Raw genomic sequence first — 24,807 nt, forward strand, 5'->3', positions numbered from 1 at the left:
CAGTTGGTAAGACAAGTATGCCCTCTCAACTTTCTCTGCAGATTTATGGAAAGCAGGTCATGCAACGATACAGTGCTGGCTGGAACCAAACAGTGAAATGAAACCAATCAGTGAATCTACCAACCCTGAGGATTCCTGGAGATGTTCAAAGTGACCTCAGCTTCATATGTGGAGTCAAGAATCATATTTTGGGATTATGAGACCTTATGGTCAATAATGCTAACTGGAATAGTATAAAGGTTGCTTGCTGAACATCAGCCCTATCCCGACTAACATTCAGATTCCAATCTGAATCCTTGTCAAAATAATTTTTACTGTTGTGATCATCTTCATCTTCGCCACATCATTCCTTTGCATATCGCTACCTTTGTTCCATCCATTGTCAACATTCGACAGACATTTCCAATTTATGGTATTTTTTAATTTTAATTTGTCCCCATTAAAGATGGATAAATAGGTCTGTGTCATGGTCCCGATCGTTAATCCCCTATCTTGCTCCTAATTTTCTTCGATTACACCGTGGTCCCGATCGTTAATTTCCCAAATTGCTTCCAATTCTCTTTAATGATGGCACACCTGGTTTTCATCAAAGCCTCAGTATAAGAACCCCTATGTCACAACCACTAGTCGCCAGTTCATTGGTCTTATTCCTGTGTGATAACTACGTTCCCCGACCAATTGGAACTGTTGGTTCTAAGTTTAGTTCCAGTTTCAAGGTTTATCTATGAGACTCCGTCCCTCTTAGTCAAGGCTCTGTGTCAAGTCTCTGAGTCAAGGCTTTGTGTCAAGTCTCCATATCAGGGCTCCATGTCAAGATCCCTCCGGTTTGCTGTTCGGCGTTTACACCCGTGTAAGCATCCAAACTCAATCTCCGTGCCTGCGTCCTGCACTTGGGTTTGCTTCAGTCGCTCATTGCAACAGAACTAACTGCCCACAAAGAACCCAGCAGACACGAAGACCCTGCAACAAGCCCTCGCCAGCCAGGGCTCCCTACTGGGTCTGCACGATCAACTCCACCGGGATGTCGTGGACAACCTCCGTCCCTGTCCGCTAACATAACAAAGATCGGTGACCACATGGACTGTGTATCCACTAATCTTACCCCATCCGCTCCTGTAACTCAGTCAAAGCAGCCCAGACAGTCTGCAGTGGCAACTGCCTATGCGCCAGCAATACCCCCGCCAAGAGAGATGCACATACCTGAATCAGAACACTACGCTGAGGATTTGAGGAAGTGCGAGGCCTTCCTTCTGTAATGCTCCTTGGTGTCATCCATGTATGCCACTGACAAATCAAAGGTAGTTTTGATTATTGCAGGGAAGTGCCTTAGTGTGGGCTATAGCCATATGGGATAATCAGCCAGAAATCTGCTCTTCATACCCCACCTTTATCACAGAGATGAGAAAGATCTTTGACCATCCCATCCATGGTAAAGATGCCGCTAAGTGTCTACTCACCCTCTGTCAGGGCTCCCGTAGTGTCACTGAGTATTCCTGGAGTTCTGGACTTTAGCAGCCAACTCGGGGTGGAATGGTGAGGCGCTCCAAGGGGTTTTCCGGAATGGCCTCAGTAACATGGTGAAGGACGAGTTGGCGGCAAGGGATGACACTAACAGCCTGGATACATTGATCTCTCTAGCCACCAGGCTGGACAACCGTCTTAGAGAATGCCATAGGGAAAGATCTGGTTGTCCACCACCATTGGCCACTCCACGGCACTCATTTCCGCCTCCTGTAAGAACAAGTCCCTCTCCTCCTCCTGCTCCAAGAGTAGCTCCCAGTCCAGCCATTTCCACTGCCACAGGAGAGGAACTCATGCAGCTGGGATGGAACTGCCTCACTCCCGCTGAGCAACTCTGGAGATTGAGAGCGGGTGAATGTCTATATTGCAGCCAGTCCGGCCACTTCCGAGCTACCTGTCCCCTTCGGCAAAAGAAGGAAGGCTCACCAGTAGAAAGCGGGACCCTGGAGAGCCAGACAACATTCCCTTCCATTCCCAGAACCTGACTGCAGATCCCAGCAACTTTATGTTACAACAAACAATCCCTGCCTCTGTCAGCTCTAATGGACTCCGGTGCTGAGGGCAATCTTCTGGATGAAGACATAACTTCCCAGGCCAGAATTCCTCGGGAGCCATTGAGTGCCCCTCTGGAGGCCCAGGCACTGGACGGAAGATTTCTGGCCCAGGTCACACACTGCACACCACCCCGGTCTCTAATTCTCTCCAGGAACCATTGGGAGCAGGTACAATTTAACTTAATTTCCTCCCCTCAAGCTCCTATAGTTCTTGGGTATCCTTGGTTCGTCCGCCATAATCCTCACATCGACTGGTCCACTGGGAAGATAGCCAGCTGGAGTCCATTCTGTCACTCCAATCGGCCCTTTCCCCTGTGGAAACCAACGCGACCTCGTCTACCACTGAGACCCCCGATCTATCCAAGGTTCCAAGAGTACCACGATCTGGGAGAAGTATTCAGCAAGTAACGGGCCCTTTCCCTGCGACCACACCACACTTATGATTGCGCAATCGACCTTCTCCCCAGGGCCCTTCTACCCACCAGTCAGCTGTATAACTTGTCTTGGCCAGAAAAGGAGGCAATGGATCTCTTACGGTGGGCATTATCCGGCCCTCATCCTCCCCTGTTGGCGCAGGTTCCTTCTTCTTTGTGGGGAAGAAGTACAGCTTACTGCACCTCTCCATTGATTACCAAGGCCTAAATAGCATAGCCATAAAGAACAAATATCCACTGCCCCTTCTCAACTCTGATTTTGAACCACTTCACGGAGCCACCATATTCTCCAAGGGGGACCTATGAAGCGCCTATCATCTGGTCAGGATAAGGTAGGGAGATGAGTGCCCCCTGGTCACTTCGAATACCTGGTCATGCCATTCGGCCTCACCAATGCCCCCGCCGTTTTCCAAGCCCTGATAAATGATGTCCTTAGAGATTTCATTAATTGCTTCATGTTTGTTTATTTGGATGACATTTTAATCTTTGGGAACACACCCACCATGTCCGTCAGGTTCTGCAGAGGCTTTGGGAGAACAAACTATTCGTAAAAGCTGAGAAGTGCGAATTTCACGTTCCTTCAGTCAGTTTCTTAGCATCATTGAGAGTGGGCAAGTGAGAGCAGATCCCGAAAAGATCCAGACGGTGGCAGAGTGGCCAACACCAACAACACTCAAGCAACTCCAGCGATTTCTGGGGTTCGCAAACTTTTATCGTCGTTTCATCAGGGATTACAGCCGGGTGGCATTGCCCCTTACTTGACTCACCTCTCTTAAGACCCCTTTTCACTGGGACCCTGAAGCGGACGCTGCCTTCTCAGAGCTGAAGAGGTGTTTCACCTCCACTTCCACTCTGGTCCAACCAGACCCCCCTTGTCAATTCATTGTGGAGATCGACGCCTCCAACTCTGGGGTGGGAGTGGTCCTCTCCCACATTCAGGCCCTGACAAAAAACTTCATCCCTGTGCCTTCTTTTCTTGCTGGCTGTCCTCCGCCAAATGAAATTATGATGTAGGGAACTGGAGTTACTGGCGGTCAAACTTGCTTTGGAGGAGTGGGGGCACTGGCTGGAGGGAGCAGAACATCCATTTATTGTCTGGACCAATCACAAGAACCTTGCATATATCCAAACTGCCAAATGCCTGAATTCCCGCCAGGTCCCTTGGGCATTATTTTTTGGTCAGTTCAGATTTACACTCACCTATCGTCTGGGGTCTAAGAACAGGAAGCCCGATGCCCTCTCATGTCAATACATTTCCTTTTTTTTTGTAATTTATTTTTTTATTGAATGTCAATACATTTCTGAGGAGGGCCTTCCCAACCCCAAGACCATCCTTCTACCATCCTGTGTAGTGGCTGTCCTCACCTGGGAGATCAAGGCCATAGTCAAAGAGGCTCAATGGACTCAGCCAGACCCAGGCAATGGAACTTCCAATCGCCTCTTTGTGCCCAATTCCATTCGATCTCAGGTGCTCCAGTGGGGGCACATGTCTCATTTCACCTGCCATCCCAGGATCGATCGTACTCTGTCCCTTCTGAAGAGACATTTCTGGTGGCCCTCCATGGATGCTGACACCTGTTCCTTTGTCTCTGCCTGTTCTCTTTGTGCCCATGGAAAAGCCTCCCACCAACCACCTGCTGGATTGCTTCGTGCCCTACCTGTTCCTAGCCGCTCTTGGTCTCACATTGCGCTGTACTTCGTTATGGGATTACCCCCTTCACATGGGAACACTACCATACTCATCGTGATGGACTGCTTCTCCAAAGCTGTGCACGTCGTAGCCCTTCCCAAACTCCCTACAGCCTGTGAAACAGCAGACCTTCTCGTCCATCACGTCTTCCGCCTTCATGGGATTTATTATTTCTGAACAGGGCCCCCAATTCGTCTCTCAAGTTTGGAAATCTTTTTGTCAAGTACTTGGAGTCTCAGAAAATCTGTTGTACGGCTTTCATCCGCAGACGAATGGGCGAACAGAGCCAGCTAACCAGGATTTGGAAGCAGCACTGCACTGCGTAACTGCCAACAACCTGTCTGCCTGTAGCACCCAACTCGCTTGGGTAGAGTATGCCCACAACTCCCTGGTCAGCACCACCACCAGAATGTCTCCCCTTGAATGCGCACTAGGTTACCAACCCCCTCTGTTCTCCGCTCATGAGGATGATATTGGTGTGCCTTCTGTTCAGGCCTATCTCCGCCAGTGCCACAAGATCTGGAAAGACGCGCAGCCCTGCTCCTTTCAGCCAACCACAACCAAAGGATTGCCAGTCGCCATTGGATTCCTGCACCTGATTATCGGCCTGGGTAGAAGGTTTGGTTCTCTTCTAAGGACATCCCCCTCAAGAACAACCCCAGGAAATTCACCACCCCTCGTTTCCTAGGACCATTCGAGATTGAGAATATTATCAAACCCTCAGCGTTCTGACTCAAACTGCCCAAATCTATGCACATCCATCCAACATTCCACATTTCCAGTTGAAGCCGGTAACTGTCAGCCCTTTATGCCCTCCTGCTGAACTCCCTCCACCTGCCTGGATCATTGACAACTACCCAGCATACACTGTCCGGCAATTACTGGATGTGTGCCACTGAGGCAGGGGCCTCCAATACCTGGTTGATTGGGAAGGGTACGGCCCAGAGGAGTGTTCCTGGATTTCCCGCTCCTTCATCTTGGACCCTTCCCTCATCCGTGATTTCCATCGAGACCATTCGGACAAGGCTGGTGGATCGCCTGGAGGCTCCCATTGTGGGGGGGGGGGTTACTGTCATGGTCCCGATCATTAATTCCCCATCTTGCTCCTCATTTTCTTTGATTATGCCATGGTCCCAATCATTAATTTCCCAAATTGCTTCCAATTCTCTTTAATGATGGCACACCTGGTTTTTATCAAAGCCTCAGTATAAGAACCTTTATGTCACAACCACTAGACGCCAGTTTGTTGGTCTTATTCCTGTGTGAAAACTATGTTCCCCAACTGCTTAGAACCATTTGTTCTAAGTTTAGTTTCAGTTTCAAGGTTTACCTATGAGATTCCATTGCTCTGTGTCAAGTTTCTGAGTCAAGGCTTTGTGTCAAGTCTCCATATCAAGGCTCCATGTCAAGATCCCTCTGGTTTGCTGTTCGGCCCTTATGCCCGTGTAAGCATCCAAACTCAATCTCCGTGCCTGCGTCCTGCACTTGTGTTCGCTTCAGTCGTTCATTGCAACACTCTGAGTCTGAAGGCGGTGAGGCCTTGAACTCTAATCCTGCTAAGAAACAGAAACTACAGAGTGTCAATACAATGTTACATAAGATTGGTTTTATTCTGTTCCCGTCAGATCAGCTATGATCTATGTTGACTTATTTGTAATATTGTACTGTCTAATGAATCCATGGAACCAAGAACACTTTCGTAAAAGACACTGTGAAAAGGCTACTTATCATATTACTCAGTTCCAGACGATAAAAGGAGCACTTGAAAAGCGTTGCACACTCGTCATTTGCCAAGAAAGCTAAAAATGACCTTGATCGTGGTCTCACTGTTTCTTATAACATTTCCAAAATGATAGCAAAATCTGATACAATTGGTGAAAGATTCATAATGGTTATATCATAAGTGCTCACCACTGTTCTCAAAATGGATACCAGTATTTTAAAATCAATTCCTCTGAGTAATAACTCTGTAGCTTGTCATAATGTTAAAATGAGTGAAGATATTGAGTATCAACTATTTACAAGGCTATAAAAACAGAATTTGTAATACAACTGGATGAGTCAACTGTGTGAGACAATGAGCATTGCTAATGGCTTATGTACAGTTTATCAAAAATGGAAAGGTTTATGAACAGATTCTCTTTTGTAAGAAGTTAAAAACAAATTATCAACAGAGAATTAAATTACAACATGCTCAAAATGTATATTGAGGTAAGTATTCCGATTTCTTGTGCAACAGAACTCCAAACCAACTTCAGGCTAGATTTCTTCAAGACAGCATGGCAAGTTGGTGCAGTGGTCAGCACAATGCTTTACAGTACCAGCGGCCAGGGTTCAATTCCCACTGCTGTCTGGAAGAAATTCTCTCTGTGACCACATGGGTTATCTCCGGGTGATCCCCCACAGTCCAAAAACGTACCGTTTATTGGTAGAGTAATTGGTCATTGTAAATTGTCCCATGATTAGGCTAGGATTAGATCAGAGGTTGCAGGGTGGCATGACTCCAAGGGTTTACTCAGTGCTGTATCCCCATAGATAGATATTTAATAAATAAATAAATAAATAAATAAAGATGTATCCTCTTAGTCATCCAATTTTAACCTTTCATGAACTCTCAGCTGACTGTACCTTATTCTGCATCATCCGCTCTTCTAATGGTCATCCTTTTTGCTGATTGACATTTTCATTATTTATAAAACATTTCAAATATCGCATAGACAGTCACCCTCCTGAAGAGGATTGGTTAAGAAACTTTAAACCGTACTTGTAACTGTTCCAAGTTAACTCTATGAAAGAAGAGACAATAGCTTAATACACCAAGCACTCGTCACATTCTCATATACAGGACATTCACCCAGACTGTTTCCTGTCAAAATACTGAAAAGGTATCAACACAGCTCTTGCTCCCATTTTCATTTGCTTTCATTTTCTTTTACTGACCTGCAAATATGAGCAGCACCTAATGGTCTAAAATTTAACACTACATGGTGTGTTACATGAATCATGGCAGCAAATTCTTGCACCAGTTCTTATTTCATTCAGCACAAGCAGAAAACTATCAGTTGAAGATAGTTGAAATAAACTGCAACTGGTTTATTTTCCTTAAAGGAGTCTCTGTGTATTATAATTTCATTTTAATATTTTGGACCTTTACAACAATATATTCCAAATTCCTTGTACTTACAGTCATGGAGCCATAGAGCTCTACAGCACAGAAGCAGGCTCTTTGGCCCATCCAGTCCATGCTGACCAGTTTATCTGCCTAGTACCAGCTACCTGCACCTGGACCATACCCCTCTCATCTATGCATCTATCCACATTTTCAAGTGTTGCAATTGAATCTGCTAAGTAAAAAAGATCCCCCTCTGGTTCACTTTAAATATCTCAGCTTTCACCCTAAACTTATGACCTCTAGTTCTTGTCTCACCCAACCTTGGGGAAAAAGCTTGCTTGCATTGACACCATCTATGTCCCTCATAATTTTGTATATCTCCATAAGATCTCCCCTCATTTCCAACACTCTGGGGAATGAAGTTCTAACCTGTTCAATCTCTCCATCTACTTGGGTTCTCAGGTGCAACAACATTCTTGTAAACTTTCTCTGCACTCTTTCAAGTATATTGATATATTTCCTGTAGGTAGGTGACAAGAACTGTACACAAGGTTTGACATGTTGTGCATTTGGGGATGCTCTCGTGCATACCCCTACTGTAATGCATGCATGAGTGTTACTGTCACTTTCCTATCACTTGAACCAGACTGGCCATTCTCCTCTGACCTCTCTCAGTAACAAGACATTTTTGTCCACAGAACTGCCACTCCCTGGATCACTTTTTGCACCATTCTCTGTAAACTCGAGGGGCTGTTGTTCATGAAAATCCTAGGAGATCAGCAGTTTCTGAGATAATCAAATCACCCTGTCTGGCACCAACAATCATTCCATAGTCAAAGTCACTTAGATCACTTTTCTTCCTTATTCTGATGTTTGGTCTGCACAACAACTGAACCTCTTGACCATGCCTGCATTATTTTACACATTGAGTTGCTACCACGTGATTGGCTGATTAGATACTGACATTAATGAGCAGGTCTACCTAATAAAGTGGCCATCCAGTACATCTATATACTACTAAAACTCTCATGCTCTGTTTGTGATCTCCATTTAGCACAAATAGTGCATTACAGTGGCACTTTTTTTGGCTAAATTGACTTAAAATGCACCAACTTACAGAATGCAGGCAAAGTTCACGGTTATATATTCATATCAAATTGCTGATTCGCAAAAATCAACAGGCTAGCTTTCACCCTAGAGCCAATCCGCCATCATGGAAATCGGGACGCGACACCACGACACATGCGCACAGCCAGCCTCAGCAGCGACACTAACCGCAGCAGCTCTATTTCGAGCGGTCACATATCACCATCAGCATGTGCAGGATTGGGACAGATCTAACTGCCACCAATCAATAAGAGATCATTAAATCTTATTGTAACAACATACTTTTCTTTCAATACTTTTAATAGTTTCTGCATAAAGGAATACAGATTACAAGAATACATATATTATAAGGCAAAAAAGTACCAAATACATTGTATTACAGTTACAATCACAACCCTGTATTCATAAAAATTAAATCAAATCGTAATATTGAAACAAAAAATTTGGTATACAGAAAAAAAATCTAAACCCACTACCAAAGTCAGAGCTGTCAGGAAAAGCAAGGAAAAATGGGGAAAAGCCCTTATCATACAATAAAATATACTATTAGCCACCATCTGTACTTTTACAACAAATCAAACATTTTGAAATAGCTCAAAAATGGTCCCCACAATGTATAAAAAAATCAAGAAAAAAGGGAAAAGTCTTGACTAGATTCAAAAACTGAAGATCGGATCTTCTCTAAATTTAAGCATGACATGACATCCCGTAACCCGTAATGACGTACCTCGAGAGACCCATAAAACCCTTTGCTGCAGTCAAAGGACAGCGGTGACTATATCGCGTCCATTTCGGAGAGCGCCAACCACATCATCAAGAATAATCAGCTTCCTTTGGTATTGCTTTGTATCTTCTATCCAGCATTAGGATATTAAAAAAATGGGTCAGCCTAATTATGCCATGTGTAATGAGAAGGGGGATGCCAAATGTCATTGGGAAGCGGCAAGCAGAGGGACAGAACAAGAATTGGATGAGGCCAGGGCCGCACAACTCCAGGGTCAAAGAGTCAGGACAAAAAAGATGAGAGAAGAAGAGACAGAGGAGGAGAGGCATGCAGGTCTCCAGAATGACAACAACAGGCACAGGAGGAGGAGAGAGGAAGAGACAAAGGAGCTGAGAAATGCACTTCTCCAAGATCAGAGGACAAAGAACAAACAGCATAAGAGATGAAGAGACGGCGCATGAAAGGACTGCATGTCTCCAAAATGATAACAAGAGGCACAAGGGTGGCAGATCAACCAGAAATGTTGCCATCAGAAGTTCCTTCGTTAAATGAGGAGCTATATTTGCCTTGCTATGCATCTTTCTTCTTTAATAAACTGGTTTTTATTCTTCAATTTCCAAAGCAAAGCAATACCAATAGCATTAAAGAAAATTTAATGTTCATTCTGGTCACATCAGACTGCACTATCTTTCTCTCAAAGGGTGCCCCAATGGGTCACCCTGTTGTCTAGTATGTTAATAATATATATGGATAAATGGCAAATGAAGCTTAATCTGGACAACTATGAGATGATCAAAATCAAGTTGTGAAAATTATTGTTTTGTGGCATCAGTAACTGCAAGAAATAAAAAAATACTATGTTACAATAAGAAAACAAAAAATAGTACAAAAGAGGAAGAGTAAGTAATGATAAGCACAGGAGATTCTGCAGATGCTGGAAATCCAAAGCAACACACACAAAATGTTGGAGGAACACAGCAGGTCAGGCAGCATCAATGAAAATGAATGAACAGGAAGATATGAGATGGTAGATGGAAAAGCTGAAGGGCTAGTGAGGGGGAGATGTGGGAGGCAAACCAGAATGGAAGAGGGAAAGGGGTGGGGGGAAAATGATCAGAAGTTATAGAAATTGAAGTTCATGCCATCAGGTTGGAAGCTACCCAGAATGAATGAGGTATGGCCCCCTTCCCACTGCTCTTCTTCTCACTTGCCTATCACATCTCCCTGGTGCCCCTCTTCCTTCCCTTTTTCCCATGGTCCACTCTTGTCTTCCATCAGATTCGTTCTTCTCCAGCCCTTTACCTCTATCACTCACCACCTCCCTACTCTTTTCTTCTCCCCCACCCAACTGACTTCACCTAGCTAGTACTCCTTCCTTTCCCCCACCTTTTCCAGTGCTGATGAATGGTCTCGACCTGAAACATTGTCATTTTTTTTCATTTCCATAGATGTTCCCTGACCTGCATTTTGTGAGAATAGGTAATATTCATCGCTTGATGTACTTTTCTGAAATCTGATGGTGGAGCAGAAGAAACTTTTCTTAAAATGTTGTGTATGTGACTTCAGGCTCCTATACCTCCTCCCTGATAAGAATAATTAGAAGAGAGCACATTTGGGAATGTGAGTGTCCTCACTGATGGATGGCACTTCTTCGGGCACCACACTTTGAGGATGTCCTTGATGGTGGACTATGTAAGAGAAAGTAGACAGTAAATAGAGGGACCCTTAATGCTGATGTGCAGAGGGATCTTGGAGTGCAAGTTCATTGCTCTTCTAAAGTAACAACACAAGAAGATAGAGTAGTAAAGCGGGCCTACAGTATTCTCACCTTAGTCCATTAGGGATGTTACCTGGCTGATGCGCTGTATTAGATTTATGTCACATGTACTGTTTAGTGTTGAGGCCGACAAGTTTCACTTTAGTCTCATCTGACCACAAGACCTTCTTCCACACCTTTACAGTACCTTCTAAGTAATGTTTTGCAAAATGTTTACAGGTGAAGATATGCTTCATTTAGTGGAATGTGTGGCATAAATTTAATACTGCACATCAGCCAAGTAACACCATCCTTACTGTAATGTATGGTGGAGGTAGCATCATTCTATGGAGATGCTTTCCAGCAGTAAGGACTGGAAATCTAGTCAGGATTGATGGGATAGAGAATGCTGCTAAATAGAGAGATCCTGAATAAAAACCTACCAACCTCTGCCAGAAAGCTTATACTGGGGAGGAAGTTCAGCCATGGAGAGGGTTCAAACAAAGAAAATTGATGCCCTTGAGTGGCCCAGTCATGGTCCTGACCTTAACCCAATCAAAAATCTCTGGCAAGACCTAAGGATTGCTGTCCACCACTGCTTCCCAACTACCTGGCACAGCTTGAGCTACTTTGCATGGAAGAATGGGCAAATCTTGCTCCACCACATAGTGCAAAGCTAATAGAGACCTACCAAAAAGACTACTGGCTGTAATAACTGCGAGAGGTGATTTAATTAAGTGCTGAGCAACAGGAGTGATTACTTTTGAACTGCTAATATTTCAATTTTTGAATTTTTAGTTTTTCACATTTTCAATTTTCCTTGTATTTTGGGGCTGAAGAAAGGAGCACGTGATTCACAAATAAAAATTCTCAGTTAAATTGATCAAAATCCCTGGTTGTATTACTCACTTACGTGAACAAAGGGTTGGAGGCTGAATACTTTTTCAAGACGTTGTAATTTGAACATTAAGTCATTTTACTATTACAGTGCCTATAAAAAGTCTTTTTCTGTTGATCAATGTCAAAAAAAAAGCCAAATTAAATCCACTATGATTCAATGTTGTAAAACAACAAAACTTCCAAGGGGAGGGGTGAATACTTTTTATAGGCACTGTATTACCTTAGAACAATTTCTAAATTTTGAGCTGATTTATCCAAATGGTGCAAACTAGCTAGGTATGTTGTACTTCTTTCTGTAAGAACTTGCTCACTTATTAGTGAACATTTTCCAATAACATGAATTCTTAGCTAGTTAATATTTTCCCCTCACAACACTGATCTGGATCTCTCTGGGCAATGCTAATTCTAAATGGAACTACTAGCAGTTGGCTTTTTAAGCAACATTAAGCCCTGGACCTCAGAAGGTATAACCTTGGACTCTGCCTGAAAAAAGAAAAATCTTTTAGTGTGCTGCACAGGATGAAATCTGGTGCAAGTTCCAAGACAAGCCTGATTTAAACACTATTGTTGGGTTTCAGCTAGAAGCAAAAGTGAAAACAACCTATATATTTTCACATATTGTTTAATGTTAATTAGAAACATGTTTGTAGATATTTTACATTTTGATTTTGTAATTTCTAATAAGCTATATTAATTCCTTCAATATTGACATTAAGAATGTTTTAACATGTTTTGGGATCATTAAAGGCTTCTAAAAATCCCTTATAGTTTTTTTAAAAGCCAGGAAAGCTTGAGCACGTCAGGGACTGAAAAAGGAGTATTGCTGCTTTCCTACTTTAGTGGATTCCTGTTAATTGGACCATCAGTTAATCAGGGCAGCAGTTTATTTGGGACAATTCTTAAAGAACAAAAACAAATTGAGAAAAGAGCTGGGTTACCTTTGTTTATTTGGAACACTATGCTACTTAATTGGGACAGGAAGTTGTCGCTGAACAGTTTCTACCTGGTGTCAAGTAATGAAACAATTTCGCTACTTCAACAAGTTAGAATCTACGAAGAATTTAAAGGTACTGACAATCATCTTGAATGTTACAATGAAAATAAAGATTTGGAGGATGCAATCATTGAAAACATTGATGGCAGTCCATTATTTGCACTTGTTTTCTGTGCTGATTTTGTTAATTTACAGTCAATCAAAATACACAGTTTTATAGTACCGCAGTAGCTTTGATAGTACTCTAATTTGTTCTGTATTTCATTTAAATACATAATTTGTTACTCAGTTAATTGGTAGCTTATCTTTGTTATATATTCTGTGCAACTTCGGCAGTGCTTAATAGGTCTAAAATGTGTCACAATTAATCAGAACCCACCGTATTCAAATAACATGGGGGATATTTTGGGCATATGGTTTCCCTCTGCAAGAGAAGGACTTGCCATCACTGAGACAGCCAGTTCAAATGGTGATGGTTTCAGATCAATTAAACTGGACCTCTACATTCAGTCTAGATAAGTCACGGAAGATAATGTGTGTTCATTACATTCAAGAAGATTGGTTGGGCTGGCAAAATCTGGGCTGCTATAACTGCAATATTGAAAAAAAATAGGAATCCCAAAAAAGGAAGCATTTTTGCAAAGGGCTGGTCATTTAAACTGCAGTTCATAGAAATCTCTTCTCTCACTGGAACTCTCTGCTCCGGAGGCTCATGGAAGTTAAGTCTGGTTACTGTCATAGTGAATGATGGCACATGTGTGAAGGTCCTGGTCTTCTCTTCTTTTGTGGTCCTGTATTGAAGATCCTTACTAAATGAGATTAATAAGGATTTCAGAAATTAGAGTATTTCTTATTGCTGCTGTCATTTTTCTCTCCCAACACTTGGAGGACGTATTTTAACTTTTAATGGGATTATTTTGAGGATTTCAGTATTTTTACTCATTTTAGGTGAAGCAGTTATGGAAATCATTCTGTTATAAATATTTCATTGAAAGATACAAACTAAGATAAACAGACAAAAATATTCAGAATTATTGAAGTGAATGGAGCTCTTTTTGAACATGTTCTAGTACGTCTGCAACAAAGCTGTTCTCCCACGCTGAGATTTTCTTTCACAAAACTCCAATCTTCCCCACTGAACTTGTGTCTAGATACCTCGACTCTATTTTATTCCCCTTGTTCAGTCCCTTACCACCTACATTCAGAACACTCCACATGCTCTCGATCTCTTCAACACCTTTTAATTCCCTGGCCTTGATCACCTCATTTTCCCTATGGACATCCAGTCCTGAAACACTTCAATCCCTCATCAAGAAGGCCTTAAAGCTCTCCACTTCTTTCTAGACAATAGACTTTATCAGTTCCCTCCACCATTTGGTGGAACTGGTCTTCACACTCAACAGTTTCTCTTTTGGCTCCTCCCACCTTCTTCAAATCCGAGATGTAACCATGGGCTCCTGCATGGGAACCAACTACACCTGCCTTTTTGTTTATCATGTTCCAAATATTCCCTAACTCTTTCTGTGCTACCTTGACGACAGCACCGGTCCTGCTTCATGCATCCATGCTGTGCTCATCAATTTCTACCCTGCCCTTAAATTCACTTGGTCCACTTCTGATACTCCTCTCCACTTTTCACAATCTGTCTACTGATATCTTTTAATAAACCTACTGACTCTCACATCTATCTTGACTATGCCTCTTCCCACTTGGTCACTTGAAAAAATGCCATTCCCTTTTCTCAGTTCCTCTGTCTCTGCCTCATCCGTTCCCAGGATGAGGCTCCTTTCCAGAACATGTTGGCATGGATACAGGAATGGCTGACAGGCAGGAGGCAGCCAGTGGGAATAAAAGGTGCATTTCTGGTTGGTTGCCGGTGACCAGTGGTGTTCCTCAGGGGTCAGTATTGGGACCACTACTTTTAACATTGTTTGTCAATGACATGGATAATGGAACTGATGGCTTTGTGGCAAAGTTTGCGGATGATACGAAGACAGGTGGTGACAGGTAGTGCTGAGGAAGCAATGCAATTGCAGGACTTAGACAAAGTGGAAGAATGGGCAAAAAAGTGGCACACAGAATACTGTAGGGAAATGTATGATAATGCATTTTTGTAAAAGGAGCAATAGTGCAAACTATTATCTAAATGAGGAGAAAGTTCAAACATCAGAGGTGCAGAGGGACTTAGGAATCTTTGTGCAAGACCCCAGAAGATTAATTTACAGGTTGAGTTTGTGGTAAAGAAGGCAAATGCAACACTGGAATTTATTTCAAGGGGAATAAAATATAAAAGAAAGGAGATAATGCTGAGGCTTTATAAGACATTAGTCAGGCTGCACTTAAGAGTATTGTTAACAGCTTTGGGCCCTATATCTCAGAAAGGATGTGTTGTCTTTGTAGAGTCCAGAGATTCATGAAGATGATTCTAGGAATGAAGGGGTTAACATATGAGGAGCATTTGGCAGCTTTGGTCCTGTAGTCACTGAAATTTAGAAGAATGCTGGGGGATCTCATTGAAACCTCCTGAGTGTTGAAAGGGATGGAGCGGAGAGGATGTTTCCTATGGTGGGGGTATTCAGACTAGAGGGCACAGCCTCAAAATTGAGGGCTGACTTTTTAGAACAAAGCTAAGGAGGAATTTATTTTAGCCAGAGAGTAGTGAATCTGAAAAGCTCTGCCAGACTGCAGTGGAAGCCAAGTCCATGCATATATTTAAGGCAGAACTTGATCGATTCCTGATCGGTCAGGGCATCAAAGGATATGGTGAGAAGGGAGGGTATGGGGTTGAGTGGCATCTGAGATCAGCCATGATAGAATGGTGGTGCAGACTCAATGAGCTGAATGGTCTTTTTGCCCCTATGGTCTATCATCTTACATGTCCTCCTTCTTCAAAGAATGTGGGATTCTCTCCTCTACCATTGAAGCTGCATCCAACTTCATTTCCATCATTTCTCAGCCATTACTTCATCTTCTCACCACCCTAACAGGAATGGAGTTCCTCTTGTCCTAGTTACCACCCCATGAACTTTCACATCCCGCACATCACTCTCTGCAACTTCCACTACCTTCTACAGGATCCTACCACCAAACACATATTTATCACCCCCACAATCCATGTTCTGCAGGTATCACTCTCTCCATAATTTACTTGCCATTCACCCTCTCCACCGACCACTCATCCCTGCAAGTGGTAGAAATCCTACTCCTGCCAATTCACATCCTCCCTTACCACTATTCAGGGCCCCAAACAGTCCTTCCAGATGAGGAAACACTTCACGTGCAAGTCCTTCGGGATCACCTACTGCATTTGGCCTCCTTCACATCGGTGAGGCCTGACGTAGACTGCTCTGATGAGCGCTCTCTCTCCATCCACAACAGGGAGGACTTCCCAGTGGCCAATCATTTTAATTCCACTCCCCATTCCCATTCCAACACTTTGGTCCCTACACTCCTCTACCGTCTCCATGAAGCTACTCTCATGTTGGCGGAGCAACACCTCATATTCCGTCCGTCTGGGCAGCCTCCAACCTGCAGGCACAGCCATCGATTTCTCTGGTTATCTTTCTGCTGTCTCCCTCTTTGTGTTTACCATTTCCTACTCTAACTTCCCTCTTCTCTCCTGCCTATCACCTCCCTCTACTCCCCATCCTCCTTCCATAAGACCATACAGAATAAGGCCATTTTCTTGCTCCACTGTAATGGCTGATTTATTAAACCTCTCAACCTTTTATTCACATCTTCTCCCCATAAACTTAAGCATCCTGATTAATCAGGGCCTTATTGACTTCCGCTTTATACCCAATGACTTGGCCTCCACAGCTGTCCGTGGCAATGAATTCCACACATACACCACCCTCTGGCTAAAGAAATTTCTCCTCATCTCTGTTCTAAATGGATATCTCGCTATTTTGAGCCTGTGCCCTCTGGTCCTAGACTCCCCCCACAAGAGGAAACATCCTCTCAATATCCCTTCTATTTAGGCCTTTCAACGTTCAACATTTCAGTGAGATCCCAATTTATTCTTCTAAACTCCGGCAAGTTCCAGTGGAAATGACCTCTCTCCCATGGTCCACTTTCCACTCCTATGAGATGACATCTTCTTCAGCCTTTTGCCTTTCCCACCCATCACCTCCCAGCTTCTCATTTCATCTGTCCTTCCCCCTCACCCGGCTTCACCTGTCACCTTCTGACGTGATCTCTCCCCCACCCCCACCTTCTAGTTCTGGCTTCTTCCCCCTTTCTTTCCAATAATGATGAAGGATGTCGGCCAGAATCGTTGACTTTTTATTCCTCTCCATAGCTGCTGCCTGATCAACTGAATTCCTCCACCATTTCTGTATGTCAATCTTTCCTCTTTACTAATACTAAATATCAAAATCATCTGTAAAATTAAGTCAATCTGGAGGTAAAATGTTTTTACATTAATCCATCGATAAAAGACATGAAGATATTTTTTTTATTAAAGTCATCAGTGATTCTCCTGGCCAAGTGCAGAAACATTTACACATACTGTATTAAAAACAATACTGTGTTTCCTTACGATCACTGTTCCCTCTAAGCTGTGCAGGTGTGTGGTCGTGCAATAACCAAAATGCTCCTGTGCACATACAGTGTTAATTGCCGTGCAGCTGGAACATTCTTTTACATAATATTAATATACCCTGTAATTAACTATGTTAATGTATATGATCCATAAATTTTATAAGTAATAAAATGTACCGCAACCTTTACTTTGAAATATTTTTAGGGTTTCCACATATTTAGATTGTCAGTTTCAAGGTACAATGCTGTTACAAATTGTAACAATAAACACAGAATGAAAGTTGATGGCTCATTGTTAATAAGCTGTTGGCTCGCTGAATACCAACGCTGACTCTAGTCAATATTCATATCGTACTATGCATATTACAAAAAAGTGCTTAAAGTGCTGCACAGTACAAATTTCCTGCTCAGAGCAATGTAAAAAGAAACCACAGCTGTAAAATAAAACTAGAGGGAACATTGCTTACAGTTGTGCAGAATACTAGAACTGCTGGTTTCCAAAACTTGCAAATTTGCTTCTCGAGTTACAGCGCTGACATTTAGTCAGGGAAAAATTGTTCTCTTAAAATTGAACGTTTAACAATATGCACCTTTGAAATTGCCTGTCTATTCGGCTAGTAAATGTTAAAAGATATCAGCAACTTTTGAAGGCATTTTCACTATTTCATCTTTCAGATTTTCTAATTAAGCTCAATGAGGAAGACCAGTATGGCCTGATATTAAGTTGGTTAAATCAAATGTCAAAACTAGAGAAAAATATAAATTATTTTAAATGTAAGTCTAATTTCAAATGAGGTGATAAAAATAAAATTGAAACACTGATGCTGGGTCATAGGGATAGGGAATACATGAGGAAAATGATGAAAAAACAAGCAAAACATGATGGTTATACAAATAAACTTTTATTGGAGAAGCAAAGTCCTGGATATAATCAGGCAACACATGAGTGCAGTTTGGGCAGAATGGGAGAGGGAACAACAGTCAAGATTGAGTTTATTGTCATATGATTACATATGCATACATGTAAGTACAGATGCAATGAAAAACTTACTTGCAGCAGTATCACAGTTACATCACATCAGATGCATAACATTTACAAGAAACAGATAAATTATAAATATAAATTATACAAAAATTATACAAGAAAGAACACAATTCGAACAAAATTTGTTGTAGTTAAAGTGGCCATGGTGATGCAATATTGAGGTGAAGTTTAGGGTTGTGCAAGTTGGTTGAAGAACAAATGGACGGGAGGGGAGGGTAGGGAGATAATGGAGGGGGTGGAAGGGTCCTTACCCTCCTGCGGCCGTGGCTGACCCTTCATCGATCGAAAAACGAAGACTCTGGGGAAGACGATGGAGCAGCAAAGCACGACACAGGAAATCAAAAGCACCTTCTGGAGAGCCGAGGAGCCCATGGCCACTCCGGGCCGGAAGTAAAGGTCAAGGCGGCAGGCTCAGGCCGCGGCCTCGGAGGGAGGCGGGGCCTCGGTCAGCACGTGACGACAGCTTCCGGTTCCCGTGGGCATAAATAGGGACCGGGGCGCTCCCGCCGTCCTTTTCCTCTCTCGGGACGGCGGTTGTGGTGGCGATGGGTCGGTGCCGGACGGGTTCCGCGGCTCCTCATCAACTCCGCCCGCTCCTGCCGCTGAAGGCGGAAGGGCCGTCCGGTGAGTGGGCTGACTGGGATGGGATGGCTCGGCTCCTTCAACCTAACTTCTTGGCTGTGCGGATGTGTCGCGGAGAGAGGCCGTGATAGAGTCGGATGGGACCGAGTAGAGCCGCTCTCATGCTCTCGGGTCTCTGTGTCTGCTTCCTCGGGAGATGGCGCTGCTGCGACGGAGAGAGGCCCGAGCACTCCCCTCCACGTGGTCGACCCAGGCTCGGGTAAGTGTTTCAAAGTATCCGGCTTGCTTTGTGGTTAATGTGCTATACAAGAAAGAACTTGTTAACAATATCCCTATTTTGAAGAGCTATTTTAAATGCAGTCTGCCACAGTGTTCAAATGCAAATGTTTGCTGTGATAGTCCTAAACCTATGAAGTTATCTCTGTACCCTTTCAGAAGTGCATTTGAAATATAAGGGTAATTGTTCAATGTCTAGCTTTTAATATTATCGCTGAGTAGTAATGATGTTTTTTCTCACGATGGTCTTCATAATCTTTGTGATGAAATTGCTTAAGGCATTGCTGATTGCTACTCAGTGCTTAATTGTATACTTTGTAATCTCTCGAGCTGCTTGGCTTCATAACTTTTTAAAAGACTTAGCATTCTAGTATGTAGAAAATAGTTCTCGGTTTTCTGTGGCATTTTTGGACCAGTGAAGTTGTGTTACAGCGGCATTAGTGCAGTATTCCTACCTGATTTTTGAACAGAATATTAAATTATTGATTTTTTTTTTACAAAATCAGTGTGGCTATGTCTTATGAGCGTTTTTCTGTTTTCTTCCCAGTTTGCAGAATACTTCTGATTGAAAAGTCATAAATCGTGAACAGGTAATTCGCACGTCTTTTCGCTTTGGTGCAGTAACTGGAGAGCTGATGTCAGCAAAGCTTTCTCGGGTGGGGCTTCTTGGAAATTTTGGGTCAGGATCGAAAATGCTGAAAGTTTGATGCTTACGTTAATAGTAGGGTCCGTGGTTAAGAGTTGTACACTGGAAAAGCTAATTGGAGTGGAACAACATTTTAAGCAGTCGCTGCTTGAGTAACTGAAGAGATTGATAGTTGAGCTAGAAAATGTATATAAGATCCTGTTAGTGGGGTTAGGTGGCAAGTAGAAGTTTAGTGTAAGGCTTGGTGGATAGTGATTCTACTATGAATCTGCTGAAACTTGCTTTTTTGTCATCGGTGGCTTTCAATTGCTAGTATTTCAAATACCATCTATTTAATGCCCAGGAATAGTTGATTAGGAAATATAGCTCATTTTGTGAGTGGCTGTGTGCTTTAGCATTAATGGTTTTGTTATTTGGACATTGTTGACCTGGCCAGCATTTGTTGCTCTTGAATGTGACTGGTTGCCACCTTACACTGTTCACTTCCGTTGAAAGTACTCACTGTGCTAATGATGGAGTTCCAGTGTTTAGAGAAAGTGAGGATGTCAGGTTGATGCCTGGAATGCAGGGTGGTTGGTATGCAGTGTTTGGGAAGTTTTATTTCAGCAGTTTTGGTAGCAGGTGTGGTTATATAAAAGTCCAAGATAATGAATATCTGACTGGATTTTTTTTAGATGCCCGCTACAGCTGAGGTACCAGTGTTATGGTTAGTGTGGGCTCTGCTGGTTGAAATCCTAAATCATTGTCAAACAATACATGGCCCCCCTTCAGTCCAGTCCATTCCCATGATCATGTGACTTCCTGAGCTGGACCCATTTGCCTGCAGTTGGGCCATTACTGTCTAAACAAGGGGTTACCATCCTGGGGTCCATGGCATTAAAAAGGTTGAAAACTTCTGCTCTAAACCTTCCCTGTCCAAATCTCTTAAATGTTATAATTGTACCCACATCCAGCAGCTCATTCTGTACCCACTGCCCTCCATAGAGAAAATATTGCTATCTGGGTTCTCTTCCCACTCACTTGAATCTCTGCACTTCATTTTAAATCCTCTACTGGGGATGGTGTAGTAAGTGGGGGAAGAATGGCAATCCTCTTTGCCCTCTTTAATTTATAAACATTTAAAGGTCACTGCTTTGGTCTCCTCTGCTCAAAGAAAACTAACTCATCCAGTCTTTATACACAAGCCCTCTTAGTTAATTTGGTATTTAGACCTAGGCAATGAACCTGAGTACACAGGGAGAGTAGCCCTGTGGCTGGAATGACTGCCTCCAATAATCAGTCATTTTGGAGGGCCTTTTCATTGACGTCTTGCCCATCAAATGCCCTCTAGATGCATTAGGTACCTCCTGTACCTAATAAAATCCCCACCGAGTATGTTGGTTTCTAGTGCTTAGTCCATCACTTCAAGGTTTAATGTGTTGTACATTCAGGAGCTATTTGAATTACTATTACCTTGCTGGACCAATATGGCCATTCTCCTGACCCACATAGCTTTTTTTTATATCTTTCTTTGTAAATGCGACACTTCTGTGTGGAAATCCCAAGAAGTCAGTCGGCTTGGCAATGTCAGTGGCACCATGCAATGCCATCTGATCACTAATCATAGGCTAGGTGGTAAATTGGTCTGCTTTTTGTGAGCAGGATGTGTCTGGACTCTTCAGTGGATGCCATTCACTGGGAGAGTATCCGTTTCTGAGGGTTGGGTTTACTGCAGCGAAGATGTTCTTTGGTCTTAACTTTTTTTTTATTGATTCTTGGTATTTGTGGAGTGAAGACATCTTCTGAGGACCTTGACAAAGCAAATAGATCATCCTGTCATATTTTTGCTTGAATATGGTTGAATAATTTTATCAAGGGTGAATCATGCACAACCATATTCAGGTTGTAATTTGTTACCATAACCCGCAGCTGCTTTGAGATATGAATCAAGTCCTAGGCTGAATAGAAATTCTCAACTTGGCATTTAACATATTGGGCTTTAATATTTTGGCAGTGGCATGGTGCATGAAAGCAGTAACTCGTATTGAACAGTGAGGGCAAATGTAGAGGGAACCCTTTGGAGAAGTTGAGTGACTTTCATTTCAATTGTGCAAAGGTGTGACTTGGTATTTGCCATCACTTCCAGCAGTACAGCTTGGTTTAGATCTTGGTATTCGGTAGTTACTCTGGTGTTAGTGACAGTTGTGACTTCCAAATACTACCAGCAGTATTTAGAATTTTCTAGTGCCATTGGATGTGTTAGCTTGGATCTAAAGCTTAGTTGTCTTTATCTAGAGCAGTGGTAGGGGCATTGAAGTGCAATTGAGTAATCTGATATTCATTTGTTTTCTAATGGTGCTTTTTTACATTTGTTTCAGCCAGTGTCCTATTGAAACGTTGCACTACACGGACTAAAGACTACTTAACCACTGAAGAAGATTATTTCATAGGTAGGTACTCAGACTCAAATGTGCAAGGTCCAGTGGCATTTATGTAAACAACACTTAATGGAATCCTCAACATTGTTTCCTGTCTGGAGTTAGAATGATGTTTTTACTCACGATGGTCTTCATAACAAATGTGATGAAACTGCTTAATAGCAATAACTGATTTCTCCAGACAGGGATTGTTGGCTAGGTTGATTTAATGCAGTAAGTGAGATTGGTTCTATGTTTATTGCTCCTACTCCTCCCTGGTGGCAACTGTAATACATTATCTATAGTTCTATGCACTTAGTTTGTGACATCTTGTAGCAATAATGCTGCTCAAGGCTCATGTACTTTGAAGCAGTTGGTATAGTTTGTATGGTGCATTTTTCTCTACCATCTGCTCTTCACCCACCTGACACCCCATTTACTCCTTTTGCTGTTTGACTGTAGATTCAGTCTAATTGTGGTTATTGAATGAAATACTAAACCTATATTTTGTATAATTATCAGGTACAGTAAGTGTATTAGTCTTTTCACTGAATGCTAAGGGAACATTTTAGCTTAGTTTTAAGTTAATTCTCCCTCACTTTTTTTCTTAGGGCTATCTTGAGTGGATCATCGTTAAAAGTCCCTTGATGTTGGCAATGAAACTGCAGAAGGCTCCAGGCTGGACATGTTTGAAATTCATGCTTGGTCACAAGCCTAATACTTGATGCTATTCATGACTTGTGTATCCCTCAACATTTTATTTGTATGTATTCTGTTCAATGTAATCTAGAATATGTTGAACTTTATTATTTACAGGTGTCGGTGTAATTATCTTAAATTTGTATATTTTGGTAACTGAAAAGCATAGCTGGTAATTAATCAAAAGCAGTGAAAATTTCTTGAAGTAGCAAATATTTTCCTTTACCTCCATTGAAAATTTCTATGTATTAAATGTTTTGCTAGGAACTGGTGCATTGGTTAGTTTCTGCAGTGGAATATTCCTAAAAGTCATAGCATGATTTTTGAGAAGGCAGTTTTGAGCACTTTTTTCAAGCAATTATTGTCTTATAAGTTGCATAATTGTGTCAGAATAATGACATTGCCAATAAAGGCTATAAGTAGATCAAGACTATAAACTATGGTCTAATAGTTGTGTATGCTGTGATGAATCATTCAGAGCTTGTCTGGCCAGTGTTGGGTAGTGATAATATTCTAACTTATTTTTTCCTTGGTCTATGAAAGCAGGCAACAAAATCCATGTATACCTACACTTTTGGAGGGTATTGTGTATTTGAATCCAGAGATGCCTCTATTTGTATTTCTTAGTACTCTATCATTTTGTTATAAATGTCTTAGCCCTATTTGCCAAGATTAAGTTTATCTGCAGATTTATTACTCATGCCTCCAGTTTTTGTATCTGTTGGTGCATCATTGCACCACTAATTGGATAATCATCCTTTCTACCCTTCTCTCCCATCACAAAGCTAATTAGTCAGCTTCACCTTGAACCTGGACCAAACTACCATGAGGAGGCTGGTCAAATGGCTTAAAATCCATACTGCCACCCTTAATCTTATGGTTTTTACAAATTGTACTTCAGTGGGGAGGGGGGGAAGGAAAGTGAAGACATCCACTGCACAGCACCATGGTGATTATCCATGAGTTTTCTCCCTGTCCTGGGAGGGCCCATTGGCCTGTACATATGGCCTGTATCTCTTCCTGTATTCACTATTTGAAGATAGTGTCTAGGGTATTGACTGGCTCAATAAAAGGACTTGGTATTTTCCTATTCATTCTTGGGAAACCTCATCCAACTGCAATTTGCCTGCTAAGATAGGTGACTGCCATCTCTCTGATCCTATGCTTCATCTGGGCAATATAAACACCTTTGTTAGACTTGTTTAACAGCTCTGTCTTCAATTCCATAAGTGAACCCCAAATCTCTTGACCTGGGAATCAGCACCTCAGGGCCACTGATTCACCTTCACTGATTAACCTTTAGGGAATCCTGCATAAGGACTTCCAAGTCCCTTTACACTTCAGATTTACCATTTTCTTTCCATTTAATAAATAGTCTATATGTTTATTTTTTTCTACCAAGTTTATTATCGAAGTCCTGTAGTGTCTGCTTCCTCACTGCTACCTGCCTTAGTATCATACACAAACTTCACAAAGTCATTCATTCTGTCATAAAAATCATTGACATAGAATGTAAAATGTTGTTCCAACACAAACCCCTATGGAACACATACTGGCAGTCAACCAGAAAAGCTTCCTATATTCCCACTCTGCTCCTGCCAATCACCCCAATGGTTCTTGTTAAGTAGCCTCATGTGTAGCACCTTGTCAAAGGTCTGAAAATCCAGGTACACAATATTAACAGATTCTTCTTTGTCTATCCTGCTTGTCATTTCTTAAAGGTCTTCAATAGATTTGTCAGGAAAGATTTTCCCTTAAGGAAACTATGCTGACTACGGCTTGCTTTAGCCTCCAAGTACCATGAAACTGCATCCTTAACAATCAAACTC

At 42.3% G+C, this 24,807-nt stretch overlaps 1 protein-coding gene, 1 long non-coding RNA gene and 1 other non-coding gene across 5 annotated transcripts in view; 2 read left to right on the forward strand and 1 right to left on the reverse strand.

Annotated features, from left to right (window-relative positions):
• Positions 1-18,843, reverse strand: part of LOC132397267 (protein RIC-3-like) — a 71,827-nt gene extending 52,984 nt beyond the window's left edge. Inside the window, exons 1-2 of one of the 3 annotated variants that reach the window (XM_059975788.1) lie at positions 18,631-18,763; positions 5,530-5,755 (exon numbers count right to left, since the gene is read on the reverse strand). Coding sequence is in view for 1 of the 3 variants with exons in the window: in XM_059975786.1 (XP_059831769.1) it covers positions 18,631-18,751 (121 nt within the window). In the remaining 2 variants the exon portion in view is untranslated. Of the gene's footprint in view, positions 1-5,529; positions 5,756-18,630 lie in introns of all 3 variants that reach the window. The other 2 variants (XM_059975790.1, XM_059975786.1) reach the window with 2 other exon arrangements.
• A 52-nt stretch (positions 18,844-18,895) lies between these two features.
• Positions 18,896-23,640, forward strand: LOC132397268 (uncharacterized). Its single transcript, XR_009513322.1, has 4 exons — positions 18,896-19,220; positions 19,785-19,827; positions 22,241-22,312; positions 22,891-23,640. It is a non-coding gene; the product is annotated as an uncharacterized LOC132397268 (long non-coding RNA).
• Positions 19,455-19,535, forward strand: LOC132397588 (small nucleolar RNA SNORD35). Its single transcript, XR_009513402.1, has one exon. It is a non-coding gene; the product is annotated as a small nucleolar RNA SNORD35 (small nucleolar RNA).
• Positions 23,641-24,807: the final 1,167 nt, after the last annotated feature.

Source organism: Hypanus sabinus, chromosome 7 (assembly GCF_030144855.1).
Source record: "Hypanus sabinus isolate sHypSab1 chromosome 7, sHypSab1.hap1, whole genome shotgun sequence".
Taxonomy (NCBI): domain Eukaryota; kingdom Metazoa; phylum Chordata; class Chondrichthyes; order Myliobatiformes; family Dasyatidae; genus Hypanus; species Hypanus sabinus.